The sequence below is a fragment of the Solea senegalensis genome, linkage group LG9 (assembly GCF_019176455.1).
Source record: "Solea senegalensis isolate Sse05_10M linkage group LG9, IFAPA_SoseM_1, whole genome shotgun sequence".
NCBI classification, from domain to species: domain Eukaryota; kingdom Metazoa; phylum Chordata; class Actinopteri; order Pleuronectiformes; family Soleidae; genus Solea; species Solea senegalensis.
The window spans coordinates 18,719,331-18,742,570 of NC_058029.1; the positions used below are offsets into that span (position 1 = coordinate 18,719,331).

Here is a 23,240-nt window from a genome sequence, read left to right on the forward strand (position 1 = left end):
AATGGCCCATTACAGATCCATTAAAGCTGCAGCATGCCAAGACTCAATACATTTACAACATTTACACAATTCTGGGAACAACATATTGCTTATGTATCTGACCATATGAGACAAGTAGTGATCGACCACCATATGAACTGACATGTACTTCCATCAGCATCGTGTATGTAGAATTTCTTAGGCGACCAACTGTTTGCTCTACAAAGTTCTATGTTGTGATATTCAATAAAATAAAAAGAACTTTTGCTGGTAAGAATATTAACTTGTTAAGTATATCCAAGGATGTCACACATGCAGTCCCCTCATGGAACAACTGTGACCTTCAGCCTGGAGCCGATGTTGTCCAACCTTCACCAGGTGTTTTGACCCTTAACTGTGACACCCTCCAGTTGGCAGGTCTGCACTGGTGGCCAAATCACTGCCCATCTGCTCTCCTCCTCCTCGTTTATGCCAGAGCCAGCAATGGGCTCTTTTTCCTGCTTCTCCAATCCTGCTCACACCTGTCTTCCATCCTCTTTGCCTGATATTCCAAGTGCCGTAAGTGCTGTCCACACAGACTGTGCTGGGAATCCTCTACACCCTACTTCTACGGGAAACAGCTCCATCCTTTCTCTCTGCACGCCTGGACATGGTCTTGGTATTTTATTTACTTACAAACATATCAACGTGTAATAACTGTATAATATAAAATCTAGGGGAAAAAAAATCTCCCTCAAACATTAAGTATTATTTGTAGTGGTTTCATCTTTATAGACATCTTGCATCACTTAAGTTATTTTTTGTCTCCTTGTGGTGATTATGTCACTCTCTGTAGTTGTTTTGTGTTGTGGTTGGCCTTAAATTTTGTCGTTTTGTTAATCATGTTTGTTTCTTTGTGTTCTTTTGGAAAAATGATGCTCAGAAGCTGTTGACCCTTTGGGCATCTGGGCCTGTGTTCACAGTTGGCCCATTCAGTAATACATCCATCTTGACTCTGTGCCACTGTTGCCTCCATGGTGCCAATAAGCTCAATGCACACAATGCATGACACCATCAAACTGTCCATTACTCCCTGCAATGAACTGTTTATGCACTCTCAGCCTACAAATGTACATATTTATTCAAGTATACAAACACCGACACATTCTTCCAGTTTGGTTGTTTATTCAGAATAATAGGCTCCAAATATGATGCAAGCGACCAATTTACACACTCAGGATGCTACACTGCAACTCCAGCCGCAAAGTGGAGGTTGCCGTGGGACAGAATAGTGTCATTCACTACACCAACTCACACAACATATCGACCAGGTAGAAGGAAAGAATTATACACTCTGATTGGGAACTAGATCATCCTCGAGTGGATGTATGTTGATTATTTCTCAGTACTCTCATGTGGACACAGTCTTACAATACAAACTCGCAACAGCAGCATCACAAATGGACACTACCACCACCCAGGTGCACATAAAAAAAAACACTTGAAACAAACATTCACCCCCTCCCCAGAAACATAACAATTTAAAAACTGCACTGAAATGGTCTGCAGTTTAGTTTCACATACAGTCACACTTAGCTTTATGTATCCTGTGCTACACTGAAAACTCCTGCAAATTATTAACTACTTACGTAAAGAGTAATTAGTGCTTTGATAATTGCTGTAGAAGGTTTTACAGTTGCAGCAGCTGGTAGACATTTTCTGAGATGTCTGCAGTGTAGCTTGTAGTGCGGAGAAAAGTTTACTGCATGCTTCATTTCAAGAGTGGGGGAGAGAGAGGGAGAGCTGAGGTAGTGGAGGAAAGCTGAAGGCAAAAAAAGGTTAGAAATAAATAAGTCTGTTCCACAAATCTGTTGTAGAGTCAGGTTGTTCAAAGGCACTTGGAACATCAGGAAAAAAAAAGGTACAGCACACGAAACGATTTGGTTTCAGGTCATAAGGTATGCATTAGTATGTGTTTGTTTATGCAAGTTCTTAAAATAAGGCAAGTGAAGAGGAAAAGCCCTTAACATATTTAAAAACAACCCAAAAAAAAAATCCTACTTTTGGATAAAATACTTTGTGTTGGCAATTAAAATCAAAGTGAATAAAATGACAAAAAAGGCATCTCAAGCAGATGTATAAAAGTAATGCATAGCCTTCAGAGCAAAAAATATGCCAGTCAGTGGTTCACCAAATACAAAACCCTTCATATTATTACACCTCGCAAGGGTAGAACTACAGTTTCGTGGTGGGATTAAATCTTAACCCACCAACATAGTGGTGTGTCACATTATCTGATTACACTGTAGAGCAAATAGTGGTTTCATTTCTTCAGTCCATAAACATCCCGTGTTGCATTTATATAAAAACCCACACAGCTTTCAGGTGAGCCAGATTAAACTCTAGCCTCATATTCAAAACCATTAAAAATACAGGACTGATCTTACTAAACCCGGTAAATCACCACCTCTCCAGCCAGCTGTGAAAAGCTGCGCCACAATCAGAATGGTTAATGGGGTTACAATCATGCTTTCAATGTGTCGTGTGTTCCCAGGTTTTGCCAGCGGGCACAGGCCAATATGGCTCAAGAAAAAAAGGTTCCTGAAGTCTTTCATTTGCGAGAACCATCCATTGACTGTTTCTACAGTTCATGTACATGTACAAGGCTAGTTATAAAAAAGGCATATATTTGTTGTGCATAAAACATTGTCAGTTTATGTAGTGTATCTTAAGAATGACAAGATGGACAGTGGTCATTTTTTGAAGGGGAAATAAAAGTTCATGAAGGATCAGATTCACACCCTCGTGTTCATGTCTAAAAAGGATCCCAGTGCTATTGTACTTTGTCAGTGCTTTATAAAGTTGTCAATTTAATATGTTCATAGCCTTCACGTTGTGGTGTGGGCAGGTGGGTGAACATAGTTTAATGATAGGTTAACTTTTATTTGTCTCAAAACAAAACTGACAAGCCCAAATGTGTTATTCCCACATTGTTTCAAATTGTGTGTATTCATACTGTATATATACTCAAACTAGTGTAGTCAACTGTCGTCGATCTCTAGACGACACAATCATTATATTACTTTTGCCTTCTTGTGTCACTGATTTGTTTTTGATTCATGTGTAATTAAAAACATGTCTGTTTCCTACTGGGATCAATAAAGTAATAAAATCCAGAATCCGTGAAGACTGGTGTGCAGCTATCCCTCATCCCCATCCCCATGAAAATGCTTTAAGGGGAGTTTCTCACGCCCAGTAACACTTCCAATATGGTCACGTGTATAACTGTTAAAAACTTAAAAGCAAATGTGAACCTATGCTTTGGGGTCCATCAGTGAATCATTTCATATTAAATGCCAGCAGAGGTCGCTCCTCTCTCCTCTGCCATGGACTCTTCTTTTCCTCTTCTCCCTCCTCTTGTGCTGCATCATCGTCTGGGGACACTGTCAGCAGCGCATGTTCAGTCCTGAAAGTCACACCCTCTGGTGTCGGCAGAGGAGGGGAAGAAGCAGGAGATGGGGAGGAAAGTGACGGGGGATCCTCTTGTATTCTTATCCCCTTTCCCACGTTACCTTCCATGACCTCCTGCCCCTGATCCCCTCTTTGACCTTCTGCTTTGTCGGACAAGATGGGTCCTGTTTTGATGTCCTCAGGGCTGCACGTAGGCGTCTCCTCCTCGCTGCCACCTTGATCCAGATCATCCACATACACCAGCTGAGTGTAGGCCATGGCTGGTGTTGCAAACCTTGACCTGTCTCTCTCAATTTCTCTCTCTTCCTGCTCTGCGTCTCTCCCCCTGCGCCCCACTCTCGGCTCATTCAGGTCCACACCAGAGTCCAGACTGGCATCGTTGCCATTGCCTCTTCTCCTGCCTCTGCCACTGCCCTGCTGACCTCCTGCACCCGACGGGTTGGTTTGGCACCCTGCCCGCTGGAGGTCGATGTAGGAGTGGCGTATGTGAGCGTTGGAACGTCCATCCAGTGAGACAAACCAGGCTCGTGGGTGAGGGAGAGGCTTCCCTCCTCGCAGCTCCATTAAAGTCTTTTCAGCCAATAAGGTGTCCTCGCTGTTTATTTCGACTAGAGACGTTTCCCCAAGAGCTGCTGGAATAGAGAGAGATTCTGACAGGCCCAGCCTCTCTCCATCACCTTGCTTGGTCGGACCTGGGGAAGAGTCTGTGCGGGCTTGCCCCAAGGGCTGCTGGGAATGTGAGGCATTTAACTCAGCCTGGATTGTCTCCAGGTCACTCTGTTGGTCTGTCTGCAGGAGGAGGGCCTGACCAGACAGAGGGTGCTCTCCAGGCAGGCGCATGTAGTGGGCTGGGATCACCAAAGTGGGACGCACCCTTGGGTAGCCTTCTCCCCCACTCAGAAGGTCCACAGATCCACAGCAGAGCAGCTGGCCTGGTCGGGAGAGTGATGGCGGGCTTTGGCGCTCCAGGTGGTCCACAGAGCGGGACAGAAGATAGTCAGGGGCCCTGCACTCACCCACCTCCCCTCTAATTGGGGAGTGAGGAGGAGATGAAGGGGAGGCACAATCAACAATCCCAATACCGCTCAGTTGGTTAGCTGATGCTTGACCGTGACTCACTGATAAAAGTGCATCAGAAATGTGGTTGCTAGATGAACAGACAGAGGTGTAGGATTGACGGTAGCCATGGTCTGTTCCCGATGAAAGGGCAGCCTTCAAATGGAACGTTTCCACAGACTGTCGATAGTCTTTGCTGCGAGGCGTCAGATTGCCAAGAGACAAGCCGTGATGACTGTTGTTGCCAAGAGAAGAACGGCTGTTCTTGCTGTGATGGATTAAACTGTGTTGTCGCTGATTGTCTTGGTGCTCGTATGAGGAAGGCTTTAGCATCGGTGTAGTCATATCAGGTTCCGTTGCTGTGGAAACGAGTTCAAGCTGCACCTAGAGGAAACCACAAAATGAACCGTAAGCAAGACATACCAAAACCAAGAAAGTGTAATTTAATCATGAGACAATAACAGAGACAGTAGTGACTCCTGGAACGGGGCAGATGCAGGGGTACCGATGGTTGGACCTGTGTGCCATCCAGAGAGGGTATGTTGTATCACAAGATACAATAAGGCAACTGATCAAGTTGCTTGATCCTGTCGGTGTGGAGCTCAGACAGACTCGGCTTCTGAGACGCAGACACTACCGCACCAATTTTTTTTTTTTGGCTGGCCCTAATACTCTTTCGTAGACTCCACATATAGTCGTTCATCATCATTCATACTTTCATAAAATCATTCATACTTCCTCTGACTATTCTGTGAATGACATACTGACCTCATTGCTGATGAGGTTCATGTGTGACATGGAGGTGGCTTGATCCCTTTTACTACTGTCCAGACCAGAGGAGATTGTGAACTTGCGGTGAGACCCACGAGGCTTCAAACAACGTCTCCTGTACAACACAGAAAAACAGCAGAGATTAGGATTTATACATGACAAACGACTTCTTCCAACACTGCAACAGTTAACACATCCACTGTTTTTGATTGCCCCCCAACAGAAAGACAACCTAAATAGAGCAAATGCTTTTTTGTTAAAGTGAACTAAAATCTGCATATTGCTATTTGTGCTGCCGCCAAGACAAAACATGATTCTGATGGAACATTTTGATCCATTTGGTCCTTATATAACAAATGAACAAGAGGTAATGTGTAAAAGGAATGAGCCTGAGGCAAAGGAACAAAATGTTGCAGTATTACCTGTTCTAGCTACATTTATATATAAATTCCATATTACCACTGAAATATAAAGAGACCCGTATTGGCTGTTTACTCCCCATGTCAATAAAGCTTCTTCTATTTTGACAGAAACAGTCTTTGTGAAAGGGATTGCACAAACCTGCAGTAGTATATCAGAAGGCAGAGCAGGCAAAGCAGGATGAGAGCCATGCCTCCCAGTATAGCCAAGAGAAACACAGTGTGGTATGTGCTGATATCCTTGGCAAACACTGGACCTGTTAGAAGCAAACATCAAAACAAAAGCAGAAAATTAAGTGTTTTACTTATTTTACAGTAAACAAAATAAATGTAATTGGTGTCAACGTAGCGTCTCACCTGAATGTAGTGGAGACATGGCAGCCACCCAGTATCCCAGCTGAGGAGCAATGTAGGTCAGACTAAGCTGGTTTCCCTCCCGTTGCACATGACCCCAACTGCTTTTTATCCAGGCACCTGCACACACACATACAGCCTCAAATTACAATTTATCAACAATTATTCTATATTAAAAACCACCTACACTGTGTAAATCAGTGACAACTGACAACCAGTTGCTACATCCCACACCGGATTCTTATTAACTCTGTAAAGACAAAGCAGCACTGCATTTAGCTACATTCAGGTACATAATCTATTTATGTGTAAAGGCAAATAATGTGATGATTAATAGGGTTATTGCAGGGGTGCATGAGAGACCTTTTTATAACCACAAAGCATATAATTTACTCACAGTTCAATATAGTGGACACAGCGAGTATGATGGAAAACTATTAGCATGATCGAGCCTACATTTATTTTTATATCACATTTTTAAGAAAAAAAATATGGGTACTGTTAGGGGCAGGTTAATCTGCAGATTAACTGATAAAAATATTTTGTAAACCACTGATCTGATTCAAGCTCTTTAGTGTAGAGAGTATAGAGTGTTTTGACAGTACCTCCCCACAGGGAGGCAGCATGCTCTGTCAAATATCAGTGGGAGCCTATAAACTGAGGCACAATGGCAGCTCCAACTATGCCAAAAACCACAACAAAGCCAAAGGCAGGGCTCACAGTAAATCTGCAACAGACGGAAACAGTCGCTTATGTCTTTACACTTCCCCTCCACTCGTAGTCTCAGGGCTAACATGGTAAAGGTCACTTTGTTCCGATGTTTATTTGTAGGTATCTGACACTGAGAGGTCAGGAATCTGCAACGATCTTCAGGAAGGAGGAAACCAAACAAGAACGAGAGGATATTCAAAGAATAAAGAGATGGAGAGAGGGGAAAAAACAAGGAAATAAGTGTGGACAAATGAGAGGAATGGAAGGAGAGATAAGGGGAAAGCCACAAGAAACAGGCTGAGAGAAATTAGAGAACCTGCATGACTCAGCAACCCTCTCTCTCGCTATCACACACACACACACAGGTTTGTGCTAAGGACACTGCATTGACTTCCATTCATTTGGACAGACTAAAAAAAGCATTGTCCCTTTCCTTAACCAGTTAGTGTCTAACCCTAACCCCTGACCACAATTCAAATCATAGTCCTATACTTTACCAGTTCTGTCGAAATGAGTATCTGCCTCATTAGGACCAGGTTTTGGTCTCCAAACAAGGTCAGCGTTTATGCCAGATAAGGTGCTAAAGAGCAAATAAAACAAGTACACACACACACACACAGACACACACACACGCACTGGCCTGTGCCCAGCTCTGCCTCGATTCCCTCTGGTTCAGTCTTTTCCATGGGGGACTCCTCTCTCTTTGCCACTGACCTGTTTAATCAGGACATTTAATGACTGTGTTCCCACGCTTTCATACAATACACTGCTGACAGACTGGCAACTGCTCAGGCACAATGCAAATATCTATTAAGTCACTGCAGGTTGGATATTACTTCTGCTTCTCCCCCATTCATGCTAAGTCAACACAGCTGACAATGAGTCTTTTCACTTCAGTTTGCATCAGTCACAGATAGCAGCCTGCTCTTCCCTTATTTGCATCATCAAACTTCTGCCTGGTTGAAGGTGTGTCTGTTTATGAATCACACACAAGAACTTGAACTGTCTGATGTGACATCAGTTCTCCCAAAAGATTGTTGAGAAACCGGTTTGTGTGTTTGTATGCGTGTGTTATTTTTTGTCTTTTCTGGCATACACACTGACCTTGTCAGGACCAGCAGTCCTCATACTCCTAAAGAGAAAACTGGTTAAGTACTTGTGAGCATGCGTAAAGTCTGTGTCTCACACTTTGTAAACAAAACTGGCTTCTTTGTGAGCTTTTATCAGCCTTAACTACTTTTTTAGTTTTAGTTTTAAGTAGTTTTATGCTCAGAGTAACACAAATAACCACACTTACACATACACAATGAATCTATGAAAATAACTTATTATTATTATTATAAATTATTAGCCAGGCTTTTTTGGTGTGTTACTTATTTGCTGGGTTGCTAAGGAACAAGAGATGTAGCTCACAGAAGGTCCAGGTAATACTTCTGCCTCTGCAGCCTGTATGTGCAGGCTTCGAGTGGGCATGTATGTGTTAGGGGTCCTTCCGCTTTTATCAAAGCCCTTTTTATGAGTCCAGTATAATACTGTAAATGATTGGCCTCCATTATGTTTCTTTAAATGCCTTCCTCTTCTCATGACCAAAACAGAAGACAAATATGGATAAATATTGGTTTGTTGTTTATGTATATGAACAGTGGACGTTTCTTTTATAAATACAAATGTGATAACTTTTATATCTGAAAAGAATTTTGTCAAACAAATCTACTTTGTAGACAAAATGAACAAATTGCAATTTTTACTTATATACTTGTGTGTGTCATTTATAACCACAGTTAAGCAAGAGAATTAGGGTTGGGCCCACTGTAATTACACTGTGCTACAACATAAAATATAGTTATTACTTGTTATTTAGTATTAGTCAGGTCCTAATTCTTTTCCTTTTGGTCCCATCCATAACAATGTTTTACTGTACACACACCATCATATGCCCATTCTACACACATCCACTATCCTTATCATTAACACTGGAAGTCATCATTAACGCTTGAAAAGCAGGTAAAACTTAATTGTAGACATTTCTGTTTAAAGTAGTCAAACTATATGTACAGCTGGAAACTGACGATTCATGTCTCTCACCATCAGCCATGTATTTAGATGCAGGAGGCTAAAAATAATAACAATAATAATAATAAAAAAAAATCTCTACCTGTCAGCACAAAACAGAAGACAGTTAGTGACCAGCTGATGAACAAGGTGAAGAATTAAGCTGCTACTTATTTTCATCAGGAGTTGGTAGAGACCAAAATCAGAGCTAAGGAAGAGTGAACATTGAACAAAAGTCCCAAACACATGTTTACATTTTTTTGCACAATATCTGCCATTGTATAAATAAACAACTGTTTTATAGCATAACAATTGCAGTTTTTATGAAAGCAATTCTACTTATTACCAAAACTGCTGCTTGTTTTTCTTGTAAACAACACAGTGATTATATGACTAATCTTTCCTGCTCCGGATCACACACCCTGGTGCATTTTGGTTTCACCAAAAATAGTTAAATAGGTCCTGACAGATTTTCACCTGTAGTCAATCGGCAAAAATGTAATGTGGAGACACAGTGGATTTGGAAACGTGAGCCTAATGTACACAGAGAGGAATGTTTTGTAGTGCAAACACATCGGACTCAACTGATGATCTAATCAGTGTCTTTCAGCTCAGTCTGTCCAGAAGGGGGAGTTGGGTGTGTCTCAGAGCAGGGATACTGGACAAGACAGATTTAGGACTACTGAAATAAATCTGTTGATTCGAGCATTTGCTCTTGTTTGCTCTGAAAATGTAACAGCCCTTGAGGAGATTACGAATCCACAGTCCAATCTTTGATGTGTACCAGTTACTTGTACTTTGATTGCAGATTAATGTGGTGCCACATTTTGGACTTCTGTGACTTAATGAATACATTCATTGAGACTGTGAATGTGCACGTGGTTTGTGCTAATTTCCACTTTCTGGCAATTTTACAAACCATTAAACCATGTTAGTGGGCCTCTTTTGCAAACAGTAGAAGTAAATGAATGGCTGATATTCCCTTCTTTAGTGCTTCAGGTTATTCAACAAAGCACTCACTAGAGGTGATATAAATATAGACATGCAGAGGAGAAGCAGCTTATTGCTTAGAGAGCCAAAAAAGCTTCAGTTTCAGTACATACCCAAGCGTGGGTCAAATCTCCAAGCAGGGATGTGATCATTTTCCTTCAGGCCACTGTCAACTGGCAGGGGGACAGACACTGTGATTGGTTCATTCACCTGCAGCTCCACACCATCACTGGTCAGCAGATGAACAGAGATGGCTACTACAGGAGTCAACTCAAACGTCTTCTCAATGCCTGGAAGAGAAAGCAAGAAAGTGTAAGAGGGAAAGCAGGGAGTGGCAGGGAGGTGCACAGCAGGGGGAGCAGGGAAAGTAGCAGGAGGAAGGGGAGGAGAAACATAAAACATCCAAGGTAATATAAAGTTATCAGGGGAAAGACAGATAGGAAAGAAAACAAGGGAAAGACAGGATGGAAGGAAACATGTGGTCGAGTGAAAAAACAGTGACTGAGGTTGAAAAGTGTCACAGGCACAAGTATGCGTGTGTTGCTCAAAGGAAGACGGGAGCACATTTGTGCTGTGTGGAGGGGGAGTTTTCAGATATTCAAGCTGAAGCAGAAAGGACACACAAAAATCACACGATGAGCACATACACCAACATGTGCCTAAAAGTGTGCAGACACTGGGCTTGTGTTATAACACACACACACACACACACACACACACAGGGGCGATTGTGTTTCAGCAAATCAAACAGAGAGGCCTCTCCAGGGCGGAGTCTCTCTCTGGTGTATCGCTGCTGTCTTTGGCTCTAATTTTAACACAGAATCTTAACTTTGTGCTGTTGTCATTCAAGTCTCACCTGTGCCGTTGCCACTGAGGACCTGCAGGTGGGGGAAGTGCTGGATGTGGGAGGAGGAGCTGGCCACAGTGAGCAGGGCAGTGAGGTTGGCATAAGAAGTGTCAGAAGGAAGACTCAGAGCTCTGCGCTGGAAATGAACAGTGGGCTGACGTCTGAACCCTTGTGTGTGGTTAAACAGACGTACAAATCCATCAGAAACCATGATCATCTTTAATGCAGTGTTGTTACATTCCCAGAACTTCCCAAAATTAAAAACTAATTACATACATATTCCCTAACATGTCAGTGTTGTATTAGAAATGTCCGGGGGAAATCAGAAATACTGAAAATGTATACTTTTAAAGATCAGGATTGATGATGGTTAAAAAAAATAACACTTTACAAATGTAAGTAATACAAATGGGAGTGTTTTGACCCTCTCTGGGATGTAAAGGCCACTGTAGTTCCTTAGGAAAGGGAAGGGTGAATGGAGAAGAACAACGTTTGCTGCAATCTGCAGTCTCATCGTTAGATGTCAATAATTCTTACACACATTGCTCGGTGTGCAGTATATTTAAGAATGAGTTATCACCTTTCTTGCTAGTAAGCATGAAATGCTTTTCATGAATTAACAAACAACAAACCTACACAGACAAACACACACACACAGTCATACAGTGTTTCTATATATAGAGCGCTTCTCCATCACCTATCAATTACACCCTGCCTGCACAGCTGTCAGGTAAAATATGTTGGACAAACTTGACTATACTTCCTAGTTGAGTTTCTCCATTAAATTCAATGGACAATTTTGTATTTTAAAACTGGAAATCTTTAACTACATTTAAAACACAAAGATTGTATCTTGCACACTCATGTTTATGTATTTCAGGAGGTTGTACGAGGCAATCTTCTGTTCCTTATCTATGCCTATTTTATACATTTAGGCCCAGTCCTCATTTAAGTGGGTATTATTTCATATACTCAGGTCAGGTCAGGGTCAGGTCTTAAATTTTGGGGAGTTGTTGGCTGGTGATGTCACTCTGTGTCTCTACATATTTAACATGCTTGCAGTACATGTACTGTTTTATTTATGTTGCTTGAGGAGAGGTAGTGACATGTAATCTATCTCTCTCTTTACAGTGAGTGTTATGTTGCTGTACATCGGTTTGCTTGGTATCCATTTGACAGCACTATTTTGTGTTTTCATGTAGACGAAAATGTTTTGGAAAACCTGTATGTGCATTTGATGACGGGAATATTTTTAAAAGCAGGGGAGGAATTCCTAGCCATCAAATCAAGTTTAATGGAGGTGACTGGAGGATCAATGGAGCACAAAATAGCCGGTGTAATAACTCTTTGACCTTTTGCTGTGCAATTAAAAGTTTCCTTTTCATTTTTCTACATCTCTGCGTAACATTAACAAACTGTGGATGAATTGCAATAAGTGAATGTAGCTGGACTCAGCAAGGTGATGTCATTGTGGTCTGACTGTGCCGAGTACACATTCCTGAAGAGTGAGACATAGATCCAGCTGTATATGAATGTTCACTGTGTTTGTGTTTCTAGTAAGTCTCAACATGAATCCTGGCTCAGCAGTAAGAGTGTATCTTTCAACTTTGATATCATTGTCAAAAGTCTCGTTCTTGAAATTCAGAAGTAATTCGAATTTTCCTTCCTTTTCCTGTCCCTCTCGTGAAAAGAAATGATCCTGCATCTGTTCTTTGTGTGAGTGCCTCCTTAACTTGTCGTCTTTCCCTCCACTTTTGTTTCACCTCATCTGTTCCTCCTTCTGTTGGACACTGCACAGCCCATCCCCCTTTCTCCCTTTCACCCCTATTCTCTCGAAATACTCCGCCCACAACCTCACTTCCCAGCACATACTGTATCATCCTCCTCCTCCTCCCCGTTCCTTTATTCTCTTTCCTCGTGCCACACGCCAAAGTTTATCACTCCCCTGGGTGACCAAGTTATACGTTCACAACATCATGACAAACAGAGTGTATCGGACAGTGGACGCAAATATTGCTCCACTCAGACACTTACTGTGGGCAGGGTTTAACATGTTAAGAGTGTCTGTATTTTTATGCATGTCTTTTTGTCAGGCAAAACAGCTGACACATTAAATGACTCCCTAGACACACAAAAGACGCAGCAGACAAAATGGCCATATTGATTTTGCCTGAGTGAAAAAGCCTTACCCAATATAATTACAGACACCTTAACAAAGAGACTGACAAACAAAGACAAACTCTTTGTGTATGTGTAGATGAAGGAGGACGGATTACTTTGAGATCTATATGATCTTTCTCAACAAAAGGCTAATGATTATATATGTATGGATGACTATATGTGCATTCTTTTATCAGTGTTCTTTCAAGAATAATAAGTCTAAAACCATAGTATTTGCAGATTAGGTATTATGTTTGCCAGCTTATGCTGCATTCGAGACAATTGGTATTAAAAAAATGATGTCCTACTTGAAAAAAATGCAAGGCAATGGCGATGGCAGCACCCATCAAAGGGTGAAATGAAACATAAATCATATTTGATTCTACATAATTAAAATAATGCATATCTTCATACAATCGTGTAAATTGATGTGAAAATAGTAATGTTGCCATATCTTTAGTGTTGTAGTGTTAATCACTCATTTCCTACACATCATGTTGCCTGCTTACAAAGATTCATCATACTCACACGAGGTCTTTACCTGTTTGCATGTAATTAAGGACAGAAAGCTTAATGGTCAGAACTCATACATTTTACGTCGGATATTACCCGTCTCCAAGTTGTCTGGAATGCAGCATTAGTACAGCTTTTCTTGTTCTGTAATTATAACATTTAAGTGAAGGGAAAAAGTAGTAAAGTAGTAGTAAACCCGTTTCCACGTGGACGGCCCCTTATCGTTTAATTGTTGCTGTGCTGGTGCATAATCATGACAAGGGGTTTAAATGTTGCAGCTCTTCAGATTATACATTCAGACACTGCGTTTACCTTGTAGGCCTGAAACTATCTCCACAACATCTTCATACACCATCAGAGTGGCAGCTCTTTCTGGTAGCAGGTCCAGGCTGATGGAGGAAAACACTGGAAGACAAACAAAACCACACAGTGTACACACAGCATTAACAGACCTAATAAATTCACAACCAGATAAGAAACAAACTGTTATGTCTCTGGCCACTTAAGAGATCACAATCAGAAACAACAAGTCATTAAACCATTTTGGTGCATTTTTAATTGCCCAGCTTTCATCCTGTCTGCTGTGCGGGACACAAGCCTGACCCAGCAAAATGCACTTCTATCCTCTTCCTTCCTTTCACTCTTCCATTGTTCAGAGCTGGTAAGCGTGATAATCCAATTGGCTGCCGTTCCATTGGCTTATAGAAAGTCCCCCCCCCCAACAATGGTACACACACACACACACACTGTAATCCAGCCTCTTGGGGGTTATTTTGAATGTGAGTGTGTTTGTGAAAGGGAAGCTGAAGCTGAAGTATCCCCCTTGCTGGATTTTGGCATCTCTTGTAATAAATTAGTAATGGAGCACTCCATTTATCATTTGCTCACACTTCTGGCACAAAGTCCCACAATTTTATTTCACACACCCACACACACATGCAGAGGGTAGGACAAGACACATGGAAATCAATAAGCTGAAACCCAACACTCCAGGTTTATGTGTTGGTAACATGCCCTCTGCTTCTGTCCCAAAAATATCTGTCTCTCTCTCCCTCACTAAGAAACATAGAATGCACATGGAGACACACGCACACAAACCTACCAGGTAATCTATTGGGAGTCCAGGGCACCGAGTTTGGCACATATCCCTGTTTGGTTGCAGTGACGACCAGTGGTGTCCCAAGGCGGTAGGGAAAATGCAGGTAGGTGTTGCCATCAGCTGACGAGGTTTCTGCGGTTACAGACGTGAGGTTGGCAAAGAGCTGGATGGTGGCTCCTCCCAGGGGCTGGTGAGTGCTGGCATCGCTCAGGTGAACCTTCAGAGTCACTTCTGTGGATAAACAGAGTGTTTACTGAGCGATGTGTACAGTAACTGGTGCTGTTATGAAGAGACAAAAACAAACAGCAGATTAATTGTTCCACTGTGCCAGGCAGTGATATACAGTAAAAACACAGTGGAGATATAATTACAGTAATCTCTTTAAAAGGATTCAGTGTTAGTGCCAGGCCTTTTGACTATAGTCCATGGATACAACATTCCACATTCTGGCCAATCAAAAACACGACAACCATCTGACCATTTGATTTCCTTAACTCTTGCCAATGTCACTTCCTGTTTAAAACAATGGACCACTTCCCTCCCTCTCAAAGAAGCCACAGACCAGTGAGGGAAAGCAACTGTACCCAAGGACACCTTCAGTAATGGAAATGAGGAACATAACAATTCAACACAGACTGCCTGTTGTTGACTCACAAACTTGCTAAGGACTGCAACGGTCAATTGTTCATTGTACGTTCCAGTAAACAAGATAGATCAAAAAATCAATTAACCTACTAATAGACAATTGTTCCGCAAATAATTTAAGGATCAGTTATTGTTTTACTTATTTAACAAGAACCCAAAAATATTTGGGTTTGTGACTGTTAGTTGAATAAAACATGTAATCTGACTACATAACTACCACAGGCTGTAGGAAACTGATACAGTGAAAAGCGTTTTAAGTTTTTTAGACTTTAAACTTTAACTTAGACAAAATAAGAAAATAATTGCTACTTGTAGCCAAAAGGACACATGTACACAGAAAGGGTGTAATGTTTGAGATAGAATTTTAACACTAGTGAGCTGACATATTCTGATTTTAGGTTGCAAATGTGAATTCTCAAAAAACGAGAATATGGTCTTAAATTTCAGACTGAATGACAATGTTTCTCAATTGTCACAGAAAAGTCAGCCCAAAACTGCAGTGCAATTTTTCTCTCATGCACACTTCTAGAGGCAGACCTATTACTTAAGCCAATATTTGCCATTTATTAATAATTAGCATTGAGCAATAATTATTTAATTCAGTTTAAATCAGCCAAATTTACATATTAAAAATAGTTTTTCTCAGAAACGTGATACAGTCGCAAACCTTTTTTTAACCCAAAAGTTTATTTGAAAATGTTTAGCTTTTTGATGAGCTGATGAATATTTAATTTATAGCTTTTTAAAAAAAAAAACATATATAAGTGCAATGAAGTGCAGGCATGATTGTTTAAGTCAAGAACTGAAAAAAGACAATATGCCAAAAAAGATGTCTAAAAGATTTCTAAAGATCGACACTAGCCACAGAAAACCTCTATCAACCTCTCTGCAAAGTTTCAAGAAGTGTTATAAAGAAACCATTGGCAGCTCAAACACTGCTGAGGTTCAACACAAGCTGAAAAAAACAAACAAACTATCTATTACAGTTTCATATCCCAAGGGTACAGTGATAAAAAAATGGTGTTTTATTATCATTAATAGCCAGGTTAATAGCCACTCCTGCTGTCTCTCAGTTTTTTGGAAACATGACAACGTGGACCCTGTTTATCATTGCCTGCCGACTGACCCTTGGTGACCTTTCAATTAAGGCTGAAAGAGTGGTACCCCCTTCCCATCCCTTGACCTAAACATACCCACCTCCCCCATGCACACTTCTACTGGTTTTCATTGAAACTCTTTCTTGTAACCACACCCTCAATGACACACACGCTAACACATACATACCCTTGGCAAGAATAAGCCCCCTTCCCCCCACTCCGTGATCCTGCGGTAGGCGAGAAACCACTCTGACAATATCTGCCAAAAAAAATCTGTGCACGAAATGATACCTTTGCACGTCTGGAAGTGTTATTGTGCTTTGTTGGCAATAAGAGTTGGCAGGACAACATGTCAGTCTCAAACCAAACACATCATTACCCTAAATGGTCTGGTGTGAAGATGTGCTCTTATTTCCTTTGTATTACAGTTGCACTGGCAGAAGTGAAAATAAAGACTCTTTTTTTTCCCCTCGACAGAAACTCCCCACTACATTAAGATTTGGTGTGTGTGTGTGTGTGTGTGTGTGTGTGTGTGTGTGTGTTGGAGATCATGACCTCACTTCCTGTCCCACTCCCACTGATATGTTGTCAGGGGTACCAGCTGTGCTCACTTTAAAAGACCTCCCCTGGGAGACTCCAGACATGCACACACAAATAGTCCCCTCCCAGACCTCATCCAATAAATCAGTACTCTGGTGATATCACTGTTAAACAAGCTAGGGGTCTTCTCAAGGAGCCAAAGAAGGTGGTTGGCCTGAATTATAACAAAACACTTGGATTCTGGAGACAACCAGTATCTCCATAGCTGCTGCTCACGATGCTGACCCTTCATCTTTGTGCATATCGAACCATATGGAGGATAAAGGCATCAAAGAGAGATCTGCCTGAATGACGCTGCCATCTCAGACCAATTATCTCAGACAACAGCAGCCAAAGCAGCAGGGTGGTTGTGTGTATTTGTGTCCAAGTAGTGAGACAGACATCGGAGGAGAAAACAGTGAGGTAAAAACCTCTGTGTACCTGTTTTTTCAGCCAACCACAGCTTGATAGTGTATGTATTTGGTATTTGGAGGCAAACAATTCTGCTCCGTAAAAGTGAGCTGTGATAAACTGGAAATGCATGGTATGGCAGGCCTCCATTGGGTGTGTGAAGAGGTTTGGTGTTCTTCCAAACAGAGGAGGGGGAACAGATGCTTTCTGCAAACGAGGCTGAGCGGAAAACTCGCCTGTATGCAAAAGTTGCACTCATACTCCTGCTTGCTGCTTATTAGGTTCAGTAACAAATCAGTAGAGGTCAAAGTGATGCCAGTGATAAACCCAAAGCATTCATGTCATAATGACATTAAACAGACAAATACGCAATTGTAAAATGTTGGTATGTTTCATTGAAGACACAAGACTTAAATAATTACATCATGTCTTAACAGTATGCTGTTGTATAATACAGCACATGATGAAAGCCTAAAAATCTCTAACCCAGAGGGAGACATTTTTACAAATTCAAATTTGTAAAGGTATATCTTGTTGCTGTGGAGCTGCAAAAAGAGGACAAAGTAAAGAATTCAAGGAATTCTCACAGAGGGATCATTTACAAAACAACAACAAAACTCAGTTAACAAATCAGTTAACAACAATGCTTGTAAATGCCCCATAATGGAATGAGCTAATGCCAATTAATTTGGAAAAAGCAACGAGGAAACACCAGCAGTGGCCTCAACAACCAACAGTGTAACTTCACCCCTCAGTTGCAGAACATTCAGCTGACCAACAAGTCAATCACCAACATTACACAGTCATGGGAATTTGCTGTTGAGGGACTGGCCTCTGATGCTGTCCAGCCAAAGGTTATTCAGTTATTTCCAAATCAGGCCCATGCAGTTTGGCAAGTATTGGAATACTTGTTGCTGTAGTTTTCTTACATACAAGAAATAAGAAATATTAGTGGAAACTTTTTTCCAAGTCTTATAAAACTTAGTGACTTCATGTTGTACAATTTCATCAACTCTGCAGTTACACATGTGACATTTGTTACCGTTTCGACATTTGGTACCAAATTGTGTGGGTTAGTGTTTTGCAACTAAAACAAACCAACCAGCTGAGTTTTAGGAAATTGTGAGGAAAGATTTTGGAAATTATCTAGAAATCATGGGGCCTATAAACTGAAGCATAACTCAACAGAAGAAGACTATAAAAACAAAAGTCATAATTTCATCATCTCAAACAGAAACACATGGTTGAGCACAAGAGGAGCCAGAAATCATGTGACGAAGAGTGCAAGAGCTGAGGTCTAAACAAACTACACTGAGAGCCAAGAGTATACAAAACACTGACGGGAAAGTTGTTTGAATAGTATAATAAAAGTGAATAATAAAAAGACTAACAGAGTCCTTTTTTGTGTGTGCATTTCTCATAGCAATTAGAGCCTGTTTTGTTTGACTGATACTGTTTGACTGATGCGTTGTCCTATGTGCTGATATGTATAAACTTTACTCTAAATATAGAACAAAAATGTTTGCGGTATCTTTGAGAATGTAATTACATAGTTTGTTCTGCAGCAAAACTTGTAATACAGTTTGTAGCAGAAAATGCATCACAACTGAGCAGACGGCAGAGAACAGTCAAGCATTGATTTCATTGTAAATTACCAAATTATTTCCCTTTTAAATGTAACTCATAACATATCAAATAATACACAATAAAATTTGCAATGTGGGTCACGCTCTGTGGAAGACATGATTCATCCCTGCTGTCAAAGCAAACTATCAATTCATCATTTGAGAACTTCAAAAACAAAACAATCCATGTTAGCGTTCAAGAGAATGAGAGCTACACCATCCATGCCTTTCCATCCTTAAGTGCCAACAGGCTGTTGTAAATGCTTCAGGACTCAATAATGTGTTCACCCACAGCAGAAGAACCTCCAAGAAGGGACACACAGGGAACAAGGGACACACAAAATGACAAACCATCTCCTGAATGTGTCACCACAAGAAACAAAATAACAGAATATACCTATATTTCTGCTGTAAAACTAAGAAAGAAAGAAAAACAGGCAATGAAAGGGTGCTCAGCATGAAATTCTCTCTCGTCTGGATTAAAAGTGAATTAAAAGTAAAAGCAGTGGTCAATACCATTAACTCAGCAGGGGACATAGCAATTGTGTAACATCGTGGGGCTGAAGAGCAAATGAACGTTCTTCTCACTTCAGTTAAAGATATAATATGCAACATTGAAATATCTGAAAACGACAAGACTAAAGTTTTATATATTTTATTAGTGTGCTTACATTAGCCTAAACATTTCCAACAGTATTTACATCCACAGAAAGACATCCTTAATTATATGCAAGGACAATTTCATTTTAATTTTGATCGACAAAGCAGGCAACAACATGTACCACACATGTACTGCATACACACAGCACAACTCTTCGATGACCCTCTGTGTTTCACAGCATTAGCTGCATGACCACCAGTTACCTCCATGTCTACTATAAAAAGCACATAGAAAATTCATAGCCACATTTGTTTACCATTATACATGACAATTATAACTTAAAAAAAAAACATAAAATCAGAGCAAGGAAGTATTCAGTACTACTAGTAGACAGTGTGTTGTCTTTTGTTTTTTGCGTTGTATTGTGTGTGTCATTGCCATTTTCTCCCACCAAAGCTCTCACCAGACAACAACACCTATCATTCCACGCTGCTTTACGACACCATCAAACTAGGTCCTCTGTTGTTGTTTTAACTGAAAGACCCCTAGTGGAAGAAATCACATACTGTGTATTTAATTCCAGTCTAATACTACACTGTTTACTACGAGTGGTTCTGCTCTTTGGCTGCAGAGCAAATAACATGTTCCCACAGTTCAGAGTTTTCTCATGACCTGCTGTGTCCTCCTATAAAGTGGACCACTATTTTCACTCACGCCAGCATCTGATGATAAAATTGTTGGCTAGCAGATGACAATATGATTTGACTGGTCAGCTTCCTAGCAGCCCCTGCAGAGCTACAGCGACTGTGTGTCTGTTTCAAGAGGCAACGCCATGCCTATTATGGGCAGCAGTAATGTGAGTGAGATCTATATCTGCGGGCAGATTGTCTGTCTGGCTCCACTCATCCATACTGTCTGCTGGACAGACCAGAAGAAGTCCTCAGTATCAACCTGAACACACCCCTCCTCACTTGTGAATAAGTGAAGGTCACTCAGAGGCAAAGTGCCAATCAGAGTGGAAGAAGAAGGAGAAAACAATGCACACAGAGGCAGCAGGCACTGGCATCATTCATCATTAATTGGCATCCTGTGAATTATCAATTGGATTTTCATGCTTTTTTTTTTTTTAAACCTTCAACAGAACCGCTTGTTGTGAATTCAGCTGATTCTCATGTCTGATGACAAGCCTTAAAAATAATTCAAAAAGTCAAAAACTGTTAATAACGTTACAGACTATCAGGAACCAACGGAACATTTTGGACTGTAAGCGCCCATTGTTGTATTTTTCCAACTCTGGCTGGGGTACAACGATATTTACACCATGTTTACATTCAAACTCCAACAGTAAACACAGTTGCAGCATGAGAACCAAATGTGGGTTGTCCAAAAATGCAAGTGAACACACTGAGATGACCGAGTATGTAAGCTTGTAACTGAAAGATAAAAGTGATGGATAAAACAGATGTGGCCCCACTTTTGCTGCTATTCTTGACAGAGTGGACTTTGAAGTGAGGGAATGAAGGAGATGCCAGCAGATTATCGTAATTCATGGTGGCTTTCAAACATTGTTTCTGCTGCTGGGGTGACGGAATTCCCTCTATAAAAAACCCCAGCTATGTTCGACTTTACAGAAGTTGTAGTACAGGCCTCACTGATATGATATTAATATTATTTGCATCTCTTCTTCCCACTTTATCTGTAACTAAAGTTGCAATCTGCCCTAAAGTTGATATAAAAGGCAGTAATTACATTGTAATATGAAGATTTTTTTTCCCAACTAAATTTAGATGAGGACCTTCTCATTGTTAAAAATACCAAATCTTGAAAGTTATTCACTCACAGTGTTTTCTGATTCCTTGTTTGATTCAATCAATAGTGCAAATCCCAATGATATTCAGTTTACAAATGTTAAAATGACCAATACAGTAGCAGCCACAAAGTGATTAAATGGTCAGTGTTTGGAGATTTAGTAGAAACATTCAGACAAATATAAGCAAATATTTTATGAACCAGATTATAAATACACATCTTTAAGATAATGAAAAGAATAATTTCCTGCAACCTTGCTGTGGTTTGAACTAGAACACACAGAGGCAATAAACATTCATATGTTATATGTTAGACACATGTACTGTAAATGGTGAACAGATGCTAAATTTGTAATATGTCTCTTTGACTGTTTTACATCTTGTGCCATTTGCATATTTTATTTGCATCCAGCCCTATTTTGTTTAAGTGTTTGTTGTTTATCTATCTCATTTGCAAAACTGCTCATAGTATAGTTTAATTATGTATCTATCACAATTTATCTCACCATTTGAAAAGTTGAGATAGTGTTTCCTCAGCTGCTTTTTATGTTTTCTATACTTAATGATCTATTATACACATTGTCTGAGTGGATTCAATGTGTTTGTTGCATGCAGAATGGGAATATCTGTTTGTTTTTATGTTGAAGCACTGAAGTGCTTATGTTACACACAAACAGTGCTACATAAATGAACCCTGACTGATTTAAATGACAAATCACAGCAGCTGGACTTCTGCTCCTCTTACCCCAGACGACATGATGCATGTTTTAAGAAACTATCCTTCTATTATCAGTACATTTAATCAAAACATTTAAACCTACTACAGTGGAAGGTTTCTAACCCAGGCACAGAAAAAAAACAGTTTTTAATGCAAACATTCCGTTTCTGTGCTCTTTTTCTCCGCGACACCAGCTAACTCGCTAACGTTAGCTAAGTTTGCATCACATCAGCAGCATCAGAACCAGGCTAGCAGCAGCAGCAGCAGCAGAAGCGGACCCATTAGCCCGCTATATCTGAACTATGAGCGGACAAAGGCGTGAAATGTGCCTTTACCTTGCGTGGCCGTGTCCTCCGGGGATGTTTTGGTGACCGCTTTGGATACGAGGTTTCCCAGAAGGCAGAGAAGAATGGCAGCGGTGCTACTCCAGTCCACAGCCCGCATCACTGCAGATGTGAGTGTCCAAAACGCAAACGGCTGAAAAACAAAGTGGAAACCAAATCTTCTGCTTGTACCGATTCACTGAGCGGACACATGAGCGCACACACGGTTCTTTCCGCAGAGGATGCCACTCTCCATGTTTGACAGGTTATTTTCCAGTGTCCTCAGTGTCGTTGTGCATCCCCAGCCCTTTCACTGCTCACTGGCTTTTTTATCATCGACTGGCCAGAGTCAGGGAGGAAGACGCTCCTCTAAGCCTCATGCCCCCCAAGTAGGTCTAACTGCAGACACGTAGACCACTACACGACACCCCCCCATTACACGACACACCCCCTCACACTACACGACACGCCCACTCGACTGTACTTCCGCGGACCTCCAATGCCACCTGCCGGCCGAATAACAGAGCGTTTCTGTCAGCTTAGAGCAGTTAAAAAAAAGCCAACGCCATAGCCAACATACAAGACCAGGATATATTTATATTATGACAACATAACAGGTTTCTGCATACGTTTCACAGATGAGAGTGCAGTAACAAATGTTTTTATTAATGTGTCCTTTTTCAACTGTTGCCAAATTTAAAGCATCTCTCTAATGCAGCTCAACTGCTGTGTTTCAATCAGCGCCTGCATAGAACAGAAATACTCAGATCCAGAATCAGCAGTAGTTTAGTTGATATTCTATTTTCAATAATCTTTTACCTTTGAAACGTTTTAACTGTATAACTACGCCCTCACATTGATCATTTTCTTTGTAATGTAGAATTTTGTTATTAAAATTCCCCTCTTCATAACAAATTTCAAAGCAGAGTTGAGAATTTGCTGACTTAAGTATAACCTCATCAAACACCCACCCAGTTGTGCTTTGTGATGGACACACATGTCAAGTGATAATAGAGAGACCTGTCTACTAAT

The 23,240-nt window shown here is 40.9% G+C and overlaps 1 protein-coding gene across 2 annotated transcripts; it reads right to left on the reverse strand.

Annotated features, from left to right (window-relative positions):
* Positions 1-1,126: 1,126 nt before the first annotated feature.
* On the reverse strand, positions 1,127-22,609 carry fam171a1 (family with sequence similarity 171 member A1). Of its 2 annotated transcripts, XM_044034789.1 has the most exons (9): positions 22,221-22,609; positions 14,405-14,632; positions 13,615-13,707; positions 10,639-10,797; positions 9,896-10,072; positions 6,033-6,149; positions 5,818-5,932; positions 5,254-5,371; positions 1,127-4,869 (listed from the first exon to the last, which is right to left on the reverse strand). In XM_044034789.1, exons 1-9 carry the CDS (start codon positions 22,327-22,329, stop codon positions 3,298-3,300), a joined length of 2,688 nt encoding a protein of 895 aa, XP_043890724.1. In that variant the 5' UTR covers positions 22,330-22,609; the 3' UTR covers positions 1,127-3,297. The 2 variants fall into 2 exon arrangements, with proteins under 2 accessions (XP_043890724.1, XP_043890725.1); XM_044034790.1 differs by lacking the exons at positions 14,405-14,632; positions 22,221-22,609 and having other exon boundaries at positions 10,639-13,446; positions 13,615-13,678.
* Between the last annotated feature and the right edge of the window lie 631 nt (positions 22,610-23,240).

Coding starts and splice junctions, on each gene's coding strand:
- fam171a1 (XM_044034789.1), bottom strand. CDS start 22,329: ATGCGGGCTGTGGACTGGAGTAGCACCGCTGCCATTCTTCTCTGCCTT. Junction 10,798..13,614: donor GATAGTTTCAGGCCTACAAG/GTAAACGCAGTG, acceptor ACCACACACAAG/GGTTCAGACGTCAGCCCACT. Junction 6,150..9,895: donor GAGATTTGACCCACGCTTGG/GTATGTACTGAA, acceptor GTGTGTGTGCAG/GTGCCTGGATAAAAAGCAGT.